At 45.6% G+C, this 19,073-nt stretch overlaps 2 protein-coding genes across 6 annotated transcripts; one reads left to right on the forward strand and one right to left on the reverse strand.

The window, feature by feature from the left end:
- Positions 1 to 169: 169 nt before the first annotated feature.
- mylk5 (myosin, light chain kinase 5) lies at positions 170 to 17,660 on the reverse strand. Of its 5 annotated transcripts, none has more exons than XM_047037797.1 (18): positions 17,556 to 17,660; positions 15,176 to 15,338; positions 12,989 to 13,138; positions 12,740 to 12,892; positions 12,077 to 12,250; positions 11,829 to 11,864; positions 10,509 to 10,636; positions 10,241 to 10,394; positions 9,828 to 10,139; positions 9,605 to 9,704; positions 8,979 to 9,182; positions 8,607 to 8,824; positions 8,391 to 8,514; positions 8,099 to 8,251; positions 7,847 to 7,970; positions 7,645 to 7,732; positions 7,407 to 7,547; positions 6,832 to 7,279 (listed from the first exon to the last, which is right to left on the reverse strand). In XM_047037797.1, the coding sequence occupies exons 2-18, from the start codon at positions 15,318 to 15,320 to the stop codon at positions 7,068 to 7,070; spliced, it is 2,616 nt and encodes an 871-aa protein (XP_046893753.1). In that variant the 5' UTR covers positions 15,321 to 15,338; positions 17,556 to 17,660; the 3' UTR covers positions 6,832 to 7,067. The 5 variants fall into 5 exon arrangements, with proteins under 5 accessions (XP_046893757.1, XP_046893753.1, XP_046893756.1 ...); XM_047037800.1 differs by lacking the exon at positions 17,556 to 17,660 and adding an exon at positions 15,570 to 15,675; XM_047037798.1 differs by lacking the exon at positions 17,556 to 17,660 and adding an exon at positions 15,465 to 15,663.
- LOC124479214 (complement C1q-like protein 4) lies at positions 5,790 to 6,936 on the forward strand. The gene is made up of 3 exons (XM_047037833.1): positions 5,790 to 6,048; positions 6,170 to 6,304; positions 6,384 to 6,936. Exons 1-3 carry the CDS (start codon positions 5,832 to 5,834, stop codon positions 6,668 to 6,670), a joined length of 639 nt encoding a protein of 212 aa, XP_046893789.1. The 5' UTR covers positions 5,790 to 5,831; the 3' UTR covers positions 6,671 to 6,936.
- Positions 17,661 to 19,073: the final 1,413 nt, after the last annotated feature.

Below are 19,073 nucleotides of genomic sequence, written 5' to 3' on the forward strand. Positions count from 1 at the left end.
GCACAAAAATGGTGGGATTGTTAATTGCATTTGTTTGTGGCAGAGCAGAAATATGCAAAAGAACAATACACTTTTTGAAGCAATGTTTAGAAAGTTATTCCATTGCATGGTATTAAAACATTCACAGTTCCCACCACACTACACTTTCACTATGAGTTTGGCTGAGCATAGCGCCTCCCCCTGGTCATTAGTGGCTCTGCAGGTGTAGATGTCAATCTTCTGGCACCACCTGGAGGAAGACTAATGTACAGTCGCCATGGACATCCTCCTCGTATTTTATTTTCACGTGGGACAACTCCTCTAACGGCTCCTCACCCCTCAGCCACACCACTGCAGGGTCAGGGTACCCTGGGAGGGGGGGGGGACAGGAGAGAGAGAGAGCGCGAAAGAGAGAGCGTAAGAGAACATGAAGATATATTAATAGGCTCCTGTTCAGCTGAAAACAGCACACATGAGCTGTGCAAGTCTGACTTCTAAAATGTTTTGTAACATACCACACAAGTGCATGTAGGCAGACTCCTACAGAACATCAGAGATCATAATGAATCTTTGGGCTCACCTTTCAGCTCCATGTCGACCTCTTTAGACTCCGGGCTGGGCTCGCTCACTCCTACCCTGTTATAAGCTCTCACACGGAAGCAGTACTGCGTCTGGGGCTGCAGGCCGGAGCGTACCCTGTACGAGGTGCTCTTCCACTGGGCTGTAAGCTCACTCCAATCCCCAGGCTCTGTCGGGCCTTTTGTCCTCACTTCCACCACGTAGCCCAGGACAGCGCTGCCTCCGTCGTAGCAGGGCCCAGACCAGGACAGAACCAGACTGCTGGCAGAGAGGAGGGAGACCACTGGGCTGGAGGATTGGGGTGAATGCAGGACACACCTCAGTGTTCTGATGGGGTTTAACGTTGTGTAGGTACCTGCGTTTGCAGGGAAAGATGTGCGTGTGTATATTTTCTCCTCTCTCCTGTTAGACAGCCCTTATTCATCTGGATGGTGTATCAACTGTAAATACAAGCAGGATTTCTTTACAAAACACACATGAACTACAGTACAGCATGAGGATTCAACTGTTAAAACGTTCCCCTGCAAATGCCTACACAACATGATGCAGCTCATTCCCTGCTCCAGCAGCACACCATCTGATAAACTGTAAGTTACAAAACACATATGGACTATTGCGAATATAAAGAGATCCTTTGACGTGCAGTTTCATAGATGTTCAACAAATATCAGCTTACCCAACATTTCCCTTTCAACACAAAGAAACATGCAAACACACACACACAAACCAGACAAGTCACATTCTCTTAACTATGAAATTCAATTACAGAATTAGATAACCCCATTTATGAGCACAAGTCAGAGGCACAGGTCCATATTCAAATACCGCAGTTATGGAGGTCCTCATATGGGAATCTTTAGCTACAAATGCCTTTCTGGCAAGTTCTTACCCGCCACATAGTCTGCCCCTCTCAGGGGTCATTGATTGCAGAACCGAATCCACCTTTTTTGGCTCTGGTCTGTAGGCTACCTTTGTCACACCCCAACATTTGCTGTGCGCTGCTCTGTGTTCTTCCACGGAATTACAAAGAAGAACGTTTTTCAAGGATATTGAAAATGAACCACAGTCGTAAATGCAGTGATCCAGCCTGTACAGGGAATGCTGGCACTTTTTAGAGTCTTCCCAAGGCACTCGACGGGCTGTGATGTTTGTCTATGAGAAGATCCCTGTGCAGTTCGACCCTCAATTACACATTTAACTTTATTTCATGTTCCTGACTGTGTTTCATTCAGATAAATAACCCGTGTTGTCATGTAAATTTACAATTCAAGATGCATGTTCGTACAGATCTATTTTTCAGCAAGATGGCTAGAGCTAACTGAAGCTGAGTTGAATCACGACAGTTTATTTGCTAAGCTGTAGTAGTGTTAACGTTACCCACCTAAGTCGATCCTGTTTGCTTCGATAACAGAAGTGGAAATAACTAACGTAATCATTTCAAATGATATCTAGTCAATCTGAAAACAGTATTTTGTAGACACAAGATATGTATTTGTGTCACCTTCATGTTTTAGTGAGTGTTGGCCGTGTTGTGTCTTTGCTCCGCAGCCTTGTGTTGTAGACCAACCAATCAGTGCGCAGCTCATCTATACATTCATGAGCATACCGTAAAAGCAGAAAACCTAGCGTTTTTTTCCCAGGACAAATTCACTGGAAGCGTCCGGGGGCATAGAACAGCACCCAACCATTTTCAGCCCAACCAATGTTGCATAATCTATTCGGAGACCTTAAGGAACAGTGTGAAATACCCCAAAACTTGTCAAAATAGCGTAGTCAGTGGATACTAATGAGCTGCACGTGACTCTGGAATGCCTAGTGCCTTCCTACCTTACAGTTATTTCTGCTCCCACTGGGCTGGCAGAAACAGTAATACTCATCACACAGAGATGCTGTAGCCAGCTGCTCTGGCCTAGCAGCGCCCTCACAACACTCCTCACTGCCATATCTCGTGCTGCACGTGTTCTGTGTGGTTATCGCTATTCCACAGGCTAGCTTCTCAGCATATTTTTATGCTGACCTGAACGGCAGATTCCCAGTGTGAAATACATCATATGAAACATTAGTCTTTGAAGCTGTAAAGTAGCACATGAGGGTTGTATGTCTGAAACACACAACTGGTTTCATTTGACCTGACAAAAAAAAAACACAAAAACCTTCATATGAATTATGTAATCAAATGATTCAGTAAATTATAATTTATATTCTGCCACTGTAATTGTAAACGTACCTCTCTAACAAACAGAGGGCACATAGACCATGTGCCGTAGAGAAGTGGTCATGGTGGTGGCCTAACAGTGGCATAACAGTACCAGCCATTGTGATGTATAATAAGGTGTGGGCGATACCAACATTGAATGTTAACTTTCTAATCAGCAAATGTTGAATGTTACCAATATTGAATGTTAACTTTCTCATTAGCAAACAGAGGGCACATGGACCACATGCCCTCTGTTTGCTAGACACTTACATTTAAATTGATCTAAACCCTTTGTCTAATTTGCCTAAGCTCTTTATCTGCAATGCAATGTGTCCAGACTGATGCTTAAGGTAACATTCAATATTTGTATAGACACACACAACCTATTATACATCACAACGGCTGGTACTGTTAGGGTAGAAAGTTGCCATATCCATTTTTCCCTGTCTGACTAACTGAAACTAGCTTTTATCCTAAGTGACATAAAAAATCACAGGTGCACAGTACTGACAGTATTACTGCCAGGGTAGGTGACTGAAGTGAGACCAAAACACATGTTGACCTGAAGAAGTTCGCCTGGGGGGTATTCCAGAAAGCGGGTTCAACAAACTGTGAACCTAACCCTGAACTTTGAGTTGATTTACTCTAAAATGGGAAACTCCGACTCTCGGTTCCAGAAAAGCTGATTTGAATTTGTTAAATCAACTCGGAGTACGTCCACTTAAGCGCGGGTATGAGAACTATTGAAAGCCAACATCAATGGCGCTCCGATACTAGTATTCACCATGGCACCCTGGCGACAAAAAAACGTTGTCTTACTTCACCACACTTCAGATAGAAGTGTTTATACATGTTTATGGTGAATCTGACTGAGCACATATTCCGGAAAAAAAGCAAAACGGCTGTAGCAGCTTATGGCGTGGGAGACAATTACTGGCCGAGTCAATGCATACATTTGAATGCAGTAGCCAGTCCATACATTGAACATGAACCACACTGTCCGTTAATATTACAGGTGAAAAAGTGGTGGACTTAATATAATAGCATGTTCAATGTTATATTTAATATAAAAACATATTACCAACAGGTAGCATATTTAGCTTTGGCCTACAAGTTAGTGATTGTAGCCTATACGTAACCTTGGTTTTAATCATATTCGACATGATACAAAGTAAAAATCAGTTGGTGCCTATTTCAACTTGTCGTCGCAGTAACCCCCAACAGAATGCTTTTCATCACAGGATGATGAGGATTAAGATGATGAAGAGACGTTGACTGCTGCCGCAGAAATGGATGCAGAGAAGCCTATGTACGAAGCTACTGGTAGGCTAGTTCTCTCCCCATGTAAGCCTACTTTTATTTACAGGCTTTTGTGTAATTGTCAGTTACACTGACAATAGAAATGAATTGAAAAACGATTAGCACATTCTGATCCTGTTGAACAGAGCACGGATGCTGTACGCAGTGAGATGTTTACTTAATGGCAAGTGAATTCTGCATGTGGAATTTAATGTAATCTCTATTCCCAGTTACCAGTAAATGAGTCGTACAAACTGCATCTTATGAAGCAAACTGACTTCATGTTCCAACCGAGGGGGGCTGTCGCTGTCTGGTGTGTGGGGCTGCATCAAATACCCTTATAGCTCTGTTAAATTGCTGCACTACTTGACCAGTGGCGGATTTGGTGATTTGGGGGCGCCAGGCGAAGACAGGCATGGGGCCCCCTTAACTCCTATTCTATATATATATATTAATAATGAGTATATGGATTGAAAAGAGTAAGAATAGGAGTTAATTATATATATATATATATATATATATATATATATATATATAATATTGATAAGCTATAGCAGCCTCAGTTGAAAAGTTGGATCAAATGAAGATATTGGGCAATGCGGTGAAAACGGTCCTAACCTCTATGACTTTATGTCACCTATTACCCTTCTAGGGATATTTTCAAGCATTTAGCCTACTCATATGCATTAATTCATCAAGAGCCCCCTTTGAAACAAGCTATTGTAACAACATTGTCACCGGCAGTATTTCAGATGGAATGGCAATTCAAACAGTACAGTAGTTACCATCTGTTAACTGAAAATAGGCCATAATAAATACTGAAAAACGTACAAAAGCTTGACAATTATTCCGCTTGAGGAGTTTCGTTACATTTAGCAAATTGGTTTTTGCATTCACTTCACTCTTCTACTGTCTCACATTAACCAACTGATATGAAAAACGTACATAAGCTTGACAATTATTCCGCTTGAGGAGTTTCGTTACATTTAGCAAATTGTTTTTTGCATTCACTTCACTCTTCTACTGTCTCACATTAACCAACTGATATGACGTGCTTTGCTGAGCAGTTGCTGCAATTGATGGAATAGTCCACAGAAGTATCGGGTGGGAGGGGAAGCCTTGTTACATCTCTTTCTGGAACGGAAAACCCAGAGTTTGCCTCATTTTAGGGTAACCCAACTCAGGGTTTTCACTAAACCTGCTTTCTGGAATACCCCCCTGGAATAAACCCAGCTCACATAGGTTACCCTTTTCGATTTGAAGCTTTGTCAAATGAATTCTGCCTGCACGTCCTTTCACACGAGTTTCATAGCCCTGCCTAGAGACAATGGATACAGCTCCTGACCTTTCCGATAATCCCACATTGCTAAATGTAGGATGTGTGTGTAGCCGGTGTCTATCGGTTAAACTCACTCCTCAAGTAGGCCGATGTAACAAGCCACCTGCGTCAACGAATAGCTAGCTTGTTGTTAGCGTAGCTGGTAGTGGTCGCGTAGAGGTGGCAGGTTCGTTACACGTCTACAGGCCACGTCTGTTATAATCACGCACCAATAAAAACTCGCTTGGATCATGACTAAATTAGAATGCTGATTTTGGCTTCGGTTCAAATTGTATTGCGTCTGGGTCTGGATCCGGTCCGCGGATGTGTGCATAGTTGCACAATGTAGGATGTGTGCATAGTTGCACAATGTAGGATGTGTGCATTATAAAGGGAGGCTCTTCAGAGGTTGATCACTAAACCAGACTACAGGCTGTTTCAGAGCTCACAAGTTACAGAATGAATGGGATAACATTCCTGCTGCTGGCACTTAGCTGCCGTTTGACCCAGGCTGAGGTGGGACACCCAGCTACCTATCCTGACAACTGCAATCTGATAAAAGACCTGGCAGCTACAGTTGAGAAACTGTCCACCATGACGGAGAAGATGGGGCTGATGGAGACCAGGCTGCAGACGACGGAAAGAGAGTTGGAGGAGCTGAAGAAAGTGACTTCGGGTGAGACAATGACCACTTTTCTGTTATGAAGAATGACAAATCCTAGACTGAGCTTTGGTTGTGATATTTTGAGACAGAACAAAATCATCGAGATGCTATTCTTCCCTCCTGTGTTTGTCAGGCAAGCCTCAGGTAGCTTTCTCAGCCACACTCAGAGAATCAGGCAATGGTAACACTGGACCCTTCAATGTTGACACACCTCTGCAGTACAAGAATGTCTACTCAAACGTGGGCAACTGCTACAACCCTGCTACAGGTGCTTTGTTATGTTCTAGATTCACACATGAGTGTATACGTGTTTAAGTGCAGGTGTGACATCTCTGTTATGTTTGAAGGTATCTTCACAGCCAGTGTGAAGGGGATGTACTACTTCCGGTTTTCCATGATGAACAACCTGAGTCCGACGCCTAACTCTGTGGTGTCCCTGATGAAAAATGACCAGAGGCTGGCATCTGTGTGGGACACCACAGGGTCTGATTCCAATGATATTGGCAGCAACGCAGCAGTCATTCCTCTGGAGGTGGGGGACAATGTTTTCATCAGACTGGTCGCCAACAGACTCATCTATGATGATGCTATGAACTACAACACCTTCAGTGGCTTCCTGCTCTTTAACATGTAAAGCAAACACTGAAACATTGTTCAACTGAATTAATGACTTTAGTACACATCAAGTTAGTAGTCAGTAATGTGTGCAGCTCACTGCACAGTGATGTTATACCTACAGTGATCCAACTGAATTTTAGTTGTTCTTAACATTACCAAAAGAAAACACACAACAAACACAGATATTTTGAATTTTAGTTCTGGTTGAACAACATTATTTGTCTGTAATAAAATGAAACTGTACAATTATATTAACCTTATTAATAAATGCCATGCAAAACATGTGTGGGATTACCATTCAGTTTGTGCCAGAGCAGAAATGTGCAACAGAACAATAAAGACACTTTTTGATGGAATGTTTAGAAAGTTATTAGATCAAATGGTTTTAAAACACATTCACAGTTCCCTCCACATTACTCTTTCACTATGAGTTTAGCTGAGCATAGCGCCTCCCCCTGGTCATTAGTGGCTCTGCAGGTGTAGATGTCAGAATCTTCAGGCACCACCTGGAGGAGGACTAATGTACAGTCGCCATGGCCATCCTCCTCGTACTCTATTTTCACACGGGACGACTCCTCTAACGGCTCCTCGCCCCTCAGCCACACCACTGCAGGGTCAGGGTACCCTGGGAGGGGGGGACAGGAGAGAGAGAGTGAGAACATGAAGACACGTTCATAGATAAGACATTCAGTCATCCCGGAGACCTGAGGACCGACTTACGATCTGACAGCCCCTGTGTGTGCCTGAAGTACCTGTGAGGTGGCAGGAGAGGCGGGCGGTTGAGCCTGTTGCTGTCGTCTGGTCCTTCAGGGGCCGGGAGAACCGTGGAGGCCCCTGTAGCTTCACATCTAGAGATTGCAGGGCCTGCTCAGCCTCTGGGCTCATGGGCGACTCTGGGACGAGAGGACAGTCAGAGAGGCGGGTAGCACGATCAGTCATGTGAGTTGTCCTACTGAGAGGGAGAGGGAAAGTTTATCAAGAGGGTCTTACCTTCCGCTGGGCTAGTGGGAGAGCCAGGTACATCTCCTTTAGACCGTAGAGCCATCCTCTTCAGAGCCAGCAGGGCTTTCCCTGCCTTCTGCAAGTCAAAGACAAAACACACACCTGGGTCAGTGTCAAGAGTCATCCACTGACCGTCCCATAGCAGAGTGTCTCCGGTGAGGATCCTAGCATGATCCTTCAGTTCTGCTACCTTCCACTTCTGCCTGGCCAGGAACCTCTTCATCTTCTCCTTGGACAGGCTCTTGGTGGTGCTGGGATCTGCTGAGGCAGCCATCCAGGAGTGGGCCAGGGCTTCCTCACAGGACATCCTCCGTCTGGGGGACAGGGGGGGGGACAGGGGGACAGGGGGACAGAGAGGGTTAGGAGTGGGGGTGAAGGGGATGCTCAGTCACAGAGAGAAGTCCAGTTTCCTAGGGTTTAATACTGAGTGGTGGAGAATGACCTGGGGTCTTTATTCAGCAGGGAACTGATGAAGTTTTTGGCCTGGTCGGTGATCTCCTCAAAGCTCTCCTCGTCAAACTCCCACTGTGCAGCTGTCACCAGGGCCAGAGTCTCCGCATCACTGTTGCCTTGGAACGGAGACTCACCACTCAGTCTGAAAAAACACACACCATTAGCCATGCACATTCTGTAGCAGCAATAGCAATGTACAACCACTAGATGGTGTGAGTGTTCACAGGTCTCTCCTGTACAGAGCACCGTTTCACAATGCGAGAGTGAGCTTCAGTCCTCACAATATGTAGCAGATTACGCCGATGCTCCACATGTCCGTTGCCAAGCCGACTGCTTCATAGCTGATCACCTCCGGAGCCACAAACTCTGGAGTCCCATGCATCACCTTCAGAGGAGTGGTGGGATCTGCCACACACACACACACGCACACACAATAACATGCTCAAACGTTCATCCAGGGAGGACTTCCTGCATTTACAATCCTTTCTGACACGCACCCAGTTTGCTGGCCAGACCAAAGTCTATGATCTTGATGAGTGTGCAGTTGTGGTTCACACACACGATGTTCTCAGGTTTGAGGTCCAGGTGGACGATGTCCTGTTTGTGCATGTAGCCCATCCCCTCGCAGATCTGCTGCATGTAGAGGACACTGGCCGCCTCTGTGTGCTCAAAGTTGTCATCCACGATCCGCTCAAACAACTCGCCGCCCGCAATACTGCAGACACACATCCACCACGACAGCTGTGATGCCTTTTAACCTCTTTAAAGCCTCATGTTAAATTGCATCACATGACGCGAGGTTCTCTTCCCTAAGCTCAAGCAGTAATAAACAAATGTCACGGTGTCTGTATGGTGGAGCCAATACCCACAATTCCATGACCATGACCATCTCTTGCTTGTTGTCGTAGGCTCCCAGGCACTGGACCAGTTTGGGGTGATGCAGGTAGTTCATCAGCTCGATCTCTTTGCGTGCTGCCTCCCTTTCCTTGGCCCTCCGGCCCTTGTAGAACTTCCCGGCGTACACTCGACCCGTCTCCTTGTGGCTCAGCTTGAACACCTGGCCAAACTTTCCCCTGAAGGAGGAAGGACACGGTCAGCAAGAGAAGAGGTCAATAACAGCATGCAACCCTCACAAAACACAGATGATAAAGATGTTGTCCTTTAGCCGTTTGAGAGTGGATGCATATTTTGTTGAACATCTCCAGATGCACAGTATTGACAACTGTTCGACATTCAAGAGAGGAATCGTGGTTAAACAGGAGCGTAATCCTGGTCACTGGCCTGAACCAAAGGAAGGACTGAGGCTCTTTATCATTTGAATCTGAACACTGCAGCCCCTGCCCTGGCATCTCAGCAGAGAAACGGGTATCTGCTGAGCAGATATGAGGTGGTTTCTGTCCCTACATGTTATACAAGCTTGAACTGTAAAAAATAAACAAGAGGGTACGTATACATTTATATGTGTGTGTGTCAGGACATGTCCTTCTGTACTCACACGCCCAGCTTTTCCATTACAGTGTAGTGTTCGCTGACTTTGTGGGTGGAGTCAATGGTGACGTCCTGATATGTCACAGTAGGCTCCTCCTCCTGTTCAGCTGAAAACAGCACACACGAGCTGTACACGTCTGACTTCTAACATTTTCTGTAATATACCACACAAGTGCATGTAGGCAGACTCCTACAGAACATCAGGGATCATAATGAATCTTTGGGCTCACCTTTCAGCTCCATGTCGACCTCTTTAGACTCCGGGCTGGGCTCGCTCACTCCTACCCTGTTATAGGCTCTCACACGGAAGCAGTACTGCGTCTGGGGCTGCAGGCCGGAGCGTACCCTGTACGAGGTGCTCTTGCACTGGGCTGTAAGCTCACTCCAATCCCCAGGCTCTGTCGGGCCTTTTGTCCTCACTTCCACCACGTAGCCCAGGACAGCGCTGCCTCCGTCGTAGCAGGGCCCAGACCAGGACAGAACCAGACTGCTGGCAGAGAGGAGGGAGACCACTGGGCTGGAGGATGGGGGCTGCGGCCGATCTGGAGGGCAGAGAAACAAACACACACACTTCATAGTTTTATACGTTTGTATGACAGCAGTTCACAGGGAGCAGTGAGGAGAGAAAGGATGAAGTTCTCACCAACAACAGAGATAGTGACGGTGTGCTCTGCAGAGCTTCTGCGGTCCTTGACCACAACAGTATAACGTCCTGCGTAATCTGGCTGAGCCTGGGCTATCACTAGCGTGGTGCTCTGATCACTGCTCTCCACCCACAGCTCAGTTCCATCCACCACCTGGCATGAGAAAGAGAAAGGAGCGCTCAGAAGACTACTAAAGGTGTATGACAAGAGGACTGTGTAGAGGTACTCTTACAGACCTGTGGTTGGGGTCGGGGCCTGTGTGTTTACCTGGTCTTTGTTTCTAATCCAGCAGGACACTGCGGGAGAACTGCCGCTGAACGCACACGTCACACGGACGGATTCTCCAACCTGCGCCTCCACCTGGTTTGGAGGGTCTTCGAACTGCACTGCAGGAACTGTGGGGTGAATGCAGGACACACCTCAGGGATCTGATGGGGTTTAACGTCGTGTAGGTACCTGCGTTTGCAGGGAAAGATGTGCGTGTGTATGTTTTCTCCTCTATCCTGTTAGACAGCCCTTATTCATGGGGCTGGTGTATTATACTGTAAATACAAGCAGGATTTCTTTACAAAACACACGTGAACTACAGTACAGCAAGAGGATTCAACTGTTTAAACTCCCCCCCGCAAACGCCTACACAACACGACGTGGCTCATTTCCTGCTCCAGCTGCACACCAGCTGATAAACTGTAAGTTACCAAACACATATGGACTACTGCGAATATAAAGAGATCCTTTGACGTGCAGTTTCAAAGATGGTCAACAAATATCAGCTTACCCAACATTTCCCTTTCAACACAAAGAAACATGCAAACACACACGCACAAACCAGACAAGTCACATCCTCTTAACTATGAAATTCAATTACAGAATTAGATAACCCGGTTTATGAGCACAAGTCAGAGGCACAGGTCCCTATTCAAATGGCTACAGAAGGGTGCATTTGACTTTGGCAAGATAAGAGTGCACTTTAAATTGGTCTCACAAAGGACTCCTCTTTGGAGAAGGAGAGCTGTCATCATAATCTTTGATCCGATGCTGCATGCCATCAATTTATTTTAATGCACATTACATTCCAACCAATTCAATTACATTTCCCACTTCACGCAAACAACTATAGCTTGATACCGTCTTTCTCCTTAGCAATCATGATATTTCCATTCAACCAACTCAAGCAAAACAAGTAGCTGAAGAGAAATAACAACAGATATTTTAAAACGTACCTGTTTACTTTGAAATAACCATTAAGTGAGCTATTCAACCTGTAACCTGTTCAGCTGGTAACACCCACTTCAGTGCACAATTGATCCTGGCTTTGGACAAAGTCAGTTAGCGAGCTGTCACACAATTCTAAGGTACAAAGGCAACAATTAAATTGACAGTACAAAGGCAAGGCAATAGCATATAGCTGCAGGGCATCTAGAGACAGTATTGTGGTAAGACAGATACAAGTCAGAAGACAATGCAGAACTGGAAAACTGCACTTTGACTTCTAACAGGGATGAAAACAGAAGCTCTGTGAGACTGTGGATGTGGCAGGTGCAGGAAGAGAGGAGAGGAGAGGGGAGAGGTGAATCTGTGTCCTACCTGTCGCTGAGTTGGCTCTCTTCTTTGGAATGACTTCTGTGGAACGTTTGGACACAGGTTAGCAAGCTGGCAGGTTAATTGCATGGGTGTCTCCTTTTGGTGTGAGAGGGAGGGGCTAAGCTTTGACTGTGGCTATCAGAGATCAGTGGGTAGAGCTGAGGCAGAGTACCATAGCTTCCCTTACAAGGTGACAAAGCTGCCTGTTCAAAGAGCTCATTCACAGTTTGAATATAATATAAGTATATTACCTTTGTGAGGTACCCCTGGGCTCTGGGTGGGAGAGCTTGTGGAGGGGCTGAACACCCGGGGGGCATCATCAGGTGACATGGGTGGTTTCGAGTCCCCGTTCTTAGTAATAATCCTGGAGGGCGGAGGGGGGAGCTGGGGAGAGCCGTTCCACACTTCACAGATAGTCTCGAGGTCTGGTTTGGGTTAGGAGACAGCATGAAAAAGAGGGGGCAGGCCATTGTAAAACCGAAACTTTCTGTGGTAAATACTTTGTGAAACTAGACATGAAAACAATAACTTCCTGTTAAGTTCATGTCAGCTTTCGGTGGGGAGGACAGAGAGGACGTTTTAAACTCACTGTATATGCTATGCCGTCCATCTTTTGAAACTCATTTTTCAATATAATGAAGTGCAGCATTCAGTGTGAACAGTTGAGGCCTTCTCTGGGACCAGTACACTCAGACAAAGTCTGCGGTTACATTTAGCAGACGCTCTTATCTAGAGCGACTTGCAGTAAGTACAGGGACATTTCCCCTGAGGCAAATAGGGTGAAGTGCCTTGCCCAAGGACACAACGTCATTTTGCACAGCCAAGAATCGAACCAGCAACCTTCAGATTACTAGCCCGATTCCCTAACCGCTCAGCCACCTGACTCCCCAGGTTGCAAGTGAGTGTCAGCTCACCTTTTACACACACAGCTGCACTGCTGGACGTCTTGCCTGCGGGGTTCTCTGCTAGGCAGGTATAGGCACCAGCATCCTCTGGGAGGCAATCCCTCACAACCAGTTTGGCCTCATGGCCATCAAAGACGGCCTGCCCGAAACATACCACCTCACCTGCCCACAAGAGCACACCCATCAAACACACACACATCAAACACACTCTCTCGCCCAGAAATGTCTTGGACTACAAAGCAACTGGCTCCAGCTCACCATTGTGTAGCCAGGACACATTTATGGGCGCACTTCCTGTAACATGACCACGCAGAATGATGTCACCCCCTTCGTCCACTGAGCTGTCCTCTAATGGCTCTGTGAAGAGAGGTGGATCCACATTTCTAAGGCGGGAGGAGCAGCCGGACCCTGGAGGAGGGGAAAGGTCAGGGGTCAGGGGTCAGGTAAAGAGACATCAAAGGAAAAGGGTTTGAAGAAATGGGCATGACAGAATTCATCAAGCTCCAAGTTTTTGTTTGTGTCCGAACCACAGTGGTTCGGACCAATCGGTGTCCTATCAGACAAACTACTGGCAGCTAAGGGAAAGTTTGAAGTTAGCCCCTGAGACACACTCAATACTGCCAAGTGTTATTTTTTCATATATGCAATTTTCCAATCAGTTTCAAGAAGGACGACTTCCCAGATGGTTATGTGTCACAAACCAACTGGCAAGTCAGGTTAGAAAAACAGCACAGTGAAACACATCTGAAAGTAATAGCAGGTCATGTCCCTCGAGGGGCTTTTATAAGAACCTGTTCTTCCATATACTGTATTCTACATTATAACCACACACACTGTAGACTTGGTGAACTTCAACAACGCAGATCAACAGTAGCCTACTCAACAGAGCCTCAGGGTTTTCATTAACCGCTAAGAGAAGAAAACAACACACTCTGTTGGGCCCGTATTTCCTTAATGACTCCACGACTCAATCCTCCATTTCTGTCTCTACTCTGAGCTCAAGTGGCACAGCAGTTGGTGTGTGTAGAGGGCTGGGTCTGACAGGCCCAGTCCTCCACGCTCTCTGCCGCACACACACTTCAGCAGCACGTGCAGAGCTCTCAGGTAAACGTGGACACAACAACAACTAGACCCGTTCAGTTGAATAATATCTAGATCATAAACTTCCATTTTGGCATTCGTACTCCTCCACTGGGCTCCACAGTATAATCCTGACTGCTCCTTCACTGTTGGAATTTAAGGCGTGGCATGGTTCCATGACCCACAACAACCAGCATCGCCCACGCAGCCTCCCATTTCTGGTAATACAAGGAAAACTTCAATGAAATACAGTATGTTCATACCAGAAAGGTGAAACAGTTCAGTAAGTTACACACAGAGCTGGGCTGTGTTCAGGACCACAGCAGAAGCACTGGCCCTGTTAGGAGGGGTCCGGACGAGGGGGGGGGGGGGGGGGGGGGGGCTCTGTTCCCAGAGCTGTCTCAGGTCTATCTGCTCCATATGTGTGACCTCAGGTAGAATCCCCTGTACTGTAAAAACATTAACCCTTTATTGGCAGATGATGAAACAGGGGCAGAAGACATGGTGAGCGCGAGGCAACAACACAGTGGATCCCAACTGTTTTTCAGCAACAATTTTCCCCTGAGGCATTTTCTGCTAGCCTGTAATTCCCTTGATGCTTCCAACCATAGTTTCTACAAGAAAAACTGCAAATGCTTGTTTATTTTACTTAACAACATGTGGTAAACAAGCTTGGACGATGAATCCAAAGCTAACTGTAGGTTCAAACAAATGTCGATTTTTTCATTGACATTCTTAACAGCATTTAATCATTTGATGTTCTCACATGTTTGGTGCCAGGGTGTTGTGTGTGGTTTCACACTAATCTTAAAAGCATGCTACAACAGAGGAAAGACAGAGGAACTGGCTTGTATGGTTTTTCTTATTTCGTCTCCCCCAACCAACTCTGCTCGTCTGCACACAAACAAACAGGAGTGGATTTTCACACCACCCTCCTTGTCTTTCTCATCTTTTACACTTTTACAGAACTTCCTCCACGGGAACAAGGAACCAGGAATCAAATCTTAAGAAACATGCATTGAGAAAACTAAGATAATTTATATATGAACATTCAAGAATTGCCTGTCATGATTAATACGTTAAAAAAAAAACCCTGTTCCTTGTTGCAATACCAAAGATAGAAACAATCAGACCTGGAAATTATCAGCTCAACTTCATTGTTAAATCCCCTTCAGTTAACAGGCTAATTAACACTAGTATTCATACACTATTTGGTATTGGAAGAAAATACACTGTCATGGTGTGCGGTTTGTCAATAACACTGTTGAGCTGAACAAGCATCATCACTTAAAATATATTTTTCCACCCACACACCCATACACACACATGGTCACCACAAATAAACACACACACACACAGCCTTACCTGAGCCTGAGACTTTCCCTGTCCCATTCTTAGAAACAGTGTTTTTGGTATCCAGGACATTTCCTTGTGCTGGGGAAGCAGTGGCGGGTTTGAGGTATATCCTGAAGGTCGATATATAGTGTGTCTTTTCGCTGTCATTGCTCATGGCGAAGGATATTCAAGCCTGCAAAAACAATAAAATAACTTAAACAGTCATTTCCTCGGTTGCTTATCAAACTTCCTCTCCTCTCTTGTCTCTGTCACTGCATAAGCATTTCACGCTTCTCTTTCTTTCTCTCGCAACGCTCACATGCTGTCTTACTCCCCCTTCTCTGGAACTCACTGCCAAGTCATATTATCTGTCCCCTAAGCTTCTTCCAGCAGCCTACACAAGCTTTTCTGTCTGCATGCCCACCTGTCAGTCTATCTGTCTCCCTCTCTCTTTCTCGCTCAAACGCATTCTGTCCCTTATCTAACTCCACCTCCAGAGTCTCCCAATCTCTCCCTTTCACTTAGATCCTATCCCCTAACAGCACACACACACGCACACACACTTATCAATCAGCCAGCCCTGCCCTGCCCTGCCCTGAGAGAGACAGAGAAACACGCAGAAAGGGACAGAGAGAAACTGGGGCCTTTCTATCTACACAGCCAAAGGTCACATTTGACCCTGTTTGTTTAAACCTGCTCTCACTGAACAGCTGTACTGTTAGACAGTCTTCTTGTCAATAAGTTGATTGAGCCTTGGATATGTGTGAAATAACTTGAGGCACAGGTCATTTCCCAACTGTAATCGAAAACAACATACAGGTGAAACCCACTGTGAAGTGAGGACAAGAGAAAGCTATTGTAAATCCCTGCACACCGTGTGTCCAGGGCAACAAGGGCACGCCAACAAATTCAACTGCTGCTACGGTAACCAGGAACTCCCTTGAAACGCTTCTCTCAGGTGGTTGGTGCAGCCCTGTGCTAGCAGTGCTCACTGCTAACAGCCATGGGCGTATCTAGCCCTATTTGGGGGGGGGGGGGGGGGCTGGAGCCACCCCAAACGTTTCATTAGTCCCGTTTCATTAGTAAAAAAAAAGAAAAAAAAAAGAACATATACATATATTTTTTTTCTTCTTCATATTTTAAATCTAAATGTGTTAATTTCTCTTCCTAAAACCAACTAGAGGACACTTTTTTAAAATATATTTTCAAATATTTCTTCTGGGGGAACCCCCAGACCCCCCTAGTTTTCCTGGGTCACAGGAAAAATAATAGGTTTTATCTAGGGGCTTAGCCCCCCAAAAAGTGGGAACTTAGATTCGCCCTTGCTAACAGCTATCACCTGTATGAAAGTATGAATTAGCTTGTGCTAACTACTACAGTGATGTCATGGATGGTGCTAGATGTCAGAGTGTTTTTATTTAGTCTCATAGTCTCACGGCTGGCTAGTTTAGTTTGATTAATGCACTTGGTTTGAGTGTTGTGCCTTTGATGTACTAATTGCTTTGTAATTGATGTCATTTTTGTAACTTTTTCGTAACGTTCAAACATGGAACTATTTGTGAAAACTTTCAGTGGGATCCTCAGTGTCTTGTGGACCTCAGTCCTGGTTTTTCCTAAGCTTGTGTTCCTTGAACAATCTTCCCTAATCAGGGTCTCATTCATTAGGGACATGTCAGACATGTACAGCAACCAAGTATCCTGCATCTCCTTCACACATGAATACCCTATCATCTAGCATCCCTTCCACACACAATTGTTCTGAATTCCACTGTCACTAACATTGAATACTGTTCCACTCAGAAACTGTAAATCATTAAATCAATTTCACTCCACTTCCCTTCCACAACCCCCCTTTTCCCTGCCTTCCTAAATTCCACATCACTGATCACACAGAATACAATGTTCAAGGTCTCCAAAGACTTGTTTTGGTATCTTTTGGAAAAGGGATAAGAATTCCAAAGCAAATTGATTTAATTCCACGCTGCACCGACAGAGAGACAGCTTTTTAGCGATCTATTGTGTTGTCATGAATGTTGTGTTGTAAATACATTCCTGCCACATTACACTCTGACCCAGCACAATAAAAGTTGCACAAGAGTTTGGGTTGTTACCACACATTGTAGAGCAGTTCCGTTGGTGGACTAAGATCTGTTAACCGCCACATTATCCTGATCCTTGTTTCTCTGATCTATCCTGATTCTTGTTTCTCACTGGCCTAGCAACTGAAGCACTTTGAATTACCTTGTTGTTGAAATGTGCTCTACAAATAAACTTGCCTTGCCTTGCCTTGCATCCGTGGGAATTAGCAGCCCTGGTGATTGGCACAGGCAGGATAGAATCCTGATGGACTGACAGGATTTTCACTTAAAAGGCAGAAGAGAGGAAAAAACAAACAGGGGCTATTACTTACCAATCATACGAGCCAGAGGTAAGGAGAGAAAAACCTTGCTATTTTTGTTCACAGGGAAATAGTACGAGGTATATAGAGAGGAGAGAGGCCAGCCCCTCATGCCTCATCTTCAGCAACAGAGACGGGGATGACCTGGAGCTGTCTGAACATGTACACACCCACAGTAGACAAGAAAAAGATTGTGATCTAACATGCTTTACCCAGCAATACACTTGTACAATTCCGAATTTGGAATTTCAAATGGCAAAGGTCCAAGAAAGAGAAAGAAAGAGAGTATAAAGATATGACGCCATGGCTGTGATTTTGTGACCGACAAAGGCCTACGCAGACAGCCTAGTCAGGCCATGCGTCATGAGTATAAGGCCCCGTTTACACGGAAGAAAAACGCATATATTTTCATGCGGTTTGGCCTTTCATTTACACGAAAACGGAAGTTTTATCACGGAAAACGATCATTTCTAAAAACTCCGGCCAAAGTGGAGATTTCTGAAAACTCCGTTTTTGTGTTTGCGTGTGCACTAGCTTAAACAGAGTTTTGGGTTCTCAAAGCTCACAGTATGGGACTAAAAAAGCATCACGTCATGAAAGCGTCCTGTTTACAGTAACACGTGCGTTCGACTTCATGCAGCGCTGGCGTCGCCTGCAGCCCGGCTGAGTTGAAGCAGCTAATGGCTTTCTCAGCTTCAACGCAGCCGGCTGTCGGCACCGCCGGTGGTTCATGAATTCGAACACAACTAGCATAAGGGTCATTTATTTGTGAATTGCGTTACATTTCTGAATCACGAAATACATTTGTGCATCGCATTTGTGAATCATTCAAACAAATGAACCTTGCGCCTGAAAGGTAAAGGAAGTCGGTCGTGTTATTCGTAGTTGTTGATTTTGAAAATTGTGATTGGTTTGCATGGCTTTATCCTTCACATTACACTGCCGCCTACAGGTTTGGCATAGTTATGATGGCGCTCGGGGGCGTATATGCGGGTTCATGTAAACAGAAACATTTTTGAAAACGTACTTGTGTGTACGACGTTATTTTAGAAAACGGAGGGGCAGAAATATTCGTTTCTGTAAATACCCAGCTATGTGTAAACGTGGCCTAAGAGGCTAGGGCAGTGGTTCCCAACCCTGGTCCTCGGGACCCCCTGTCCTGCATGTTTCAGATGTTTCCCTGCTCAACACACCTGATTCAAATGAATGGGTCGTTATCTAGCTCTGCAGAAGCCTATTAACGACCATTCATTTGAATCAGGTGTGTTGGAGCAGGGAAACATCTAAAACATGCAGGACAGGGGGTCCCGAGGACCAGGGTTGGGAACCATTGGGCTAGGGACTATGGGCCAGCCAGTACTGTCCCATCTGAACATGGGGAGGGAGGCGGGGGGGGAGCTGTCTGACCTGTCTGTCTGAGAGGGAGGCAGGATGATAATGCTCCATTCACCCTGGGAGCCTCTGCGTAATCGAGGGGGGGGGGGGGGGGGCCGAGGCGAGCCACACAGAGCCGAGCCACTTTCACCATAC

Source organism: Hypomesus transpacificus, chromosome 17, assembly GCF_021917145.1.
Source record: "Hypomesus transpacificus isolate Combined female chromosome 17, fHypTra1, whole genome shotgun sequence".
Taxonomy (NCBI): Eukaryota; Metazoa; Chordata; class Actinopteri; order Osmeriformes; family Osmeridae; genus Hypomesus; species Hypomesus transpacificus.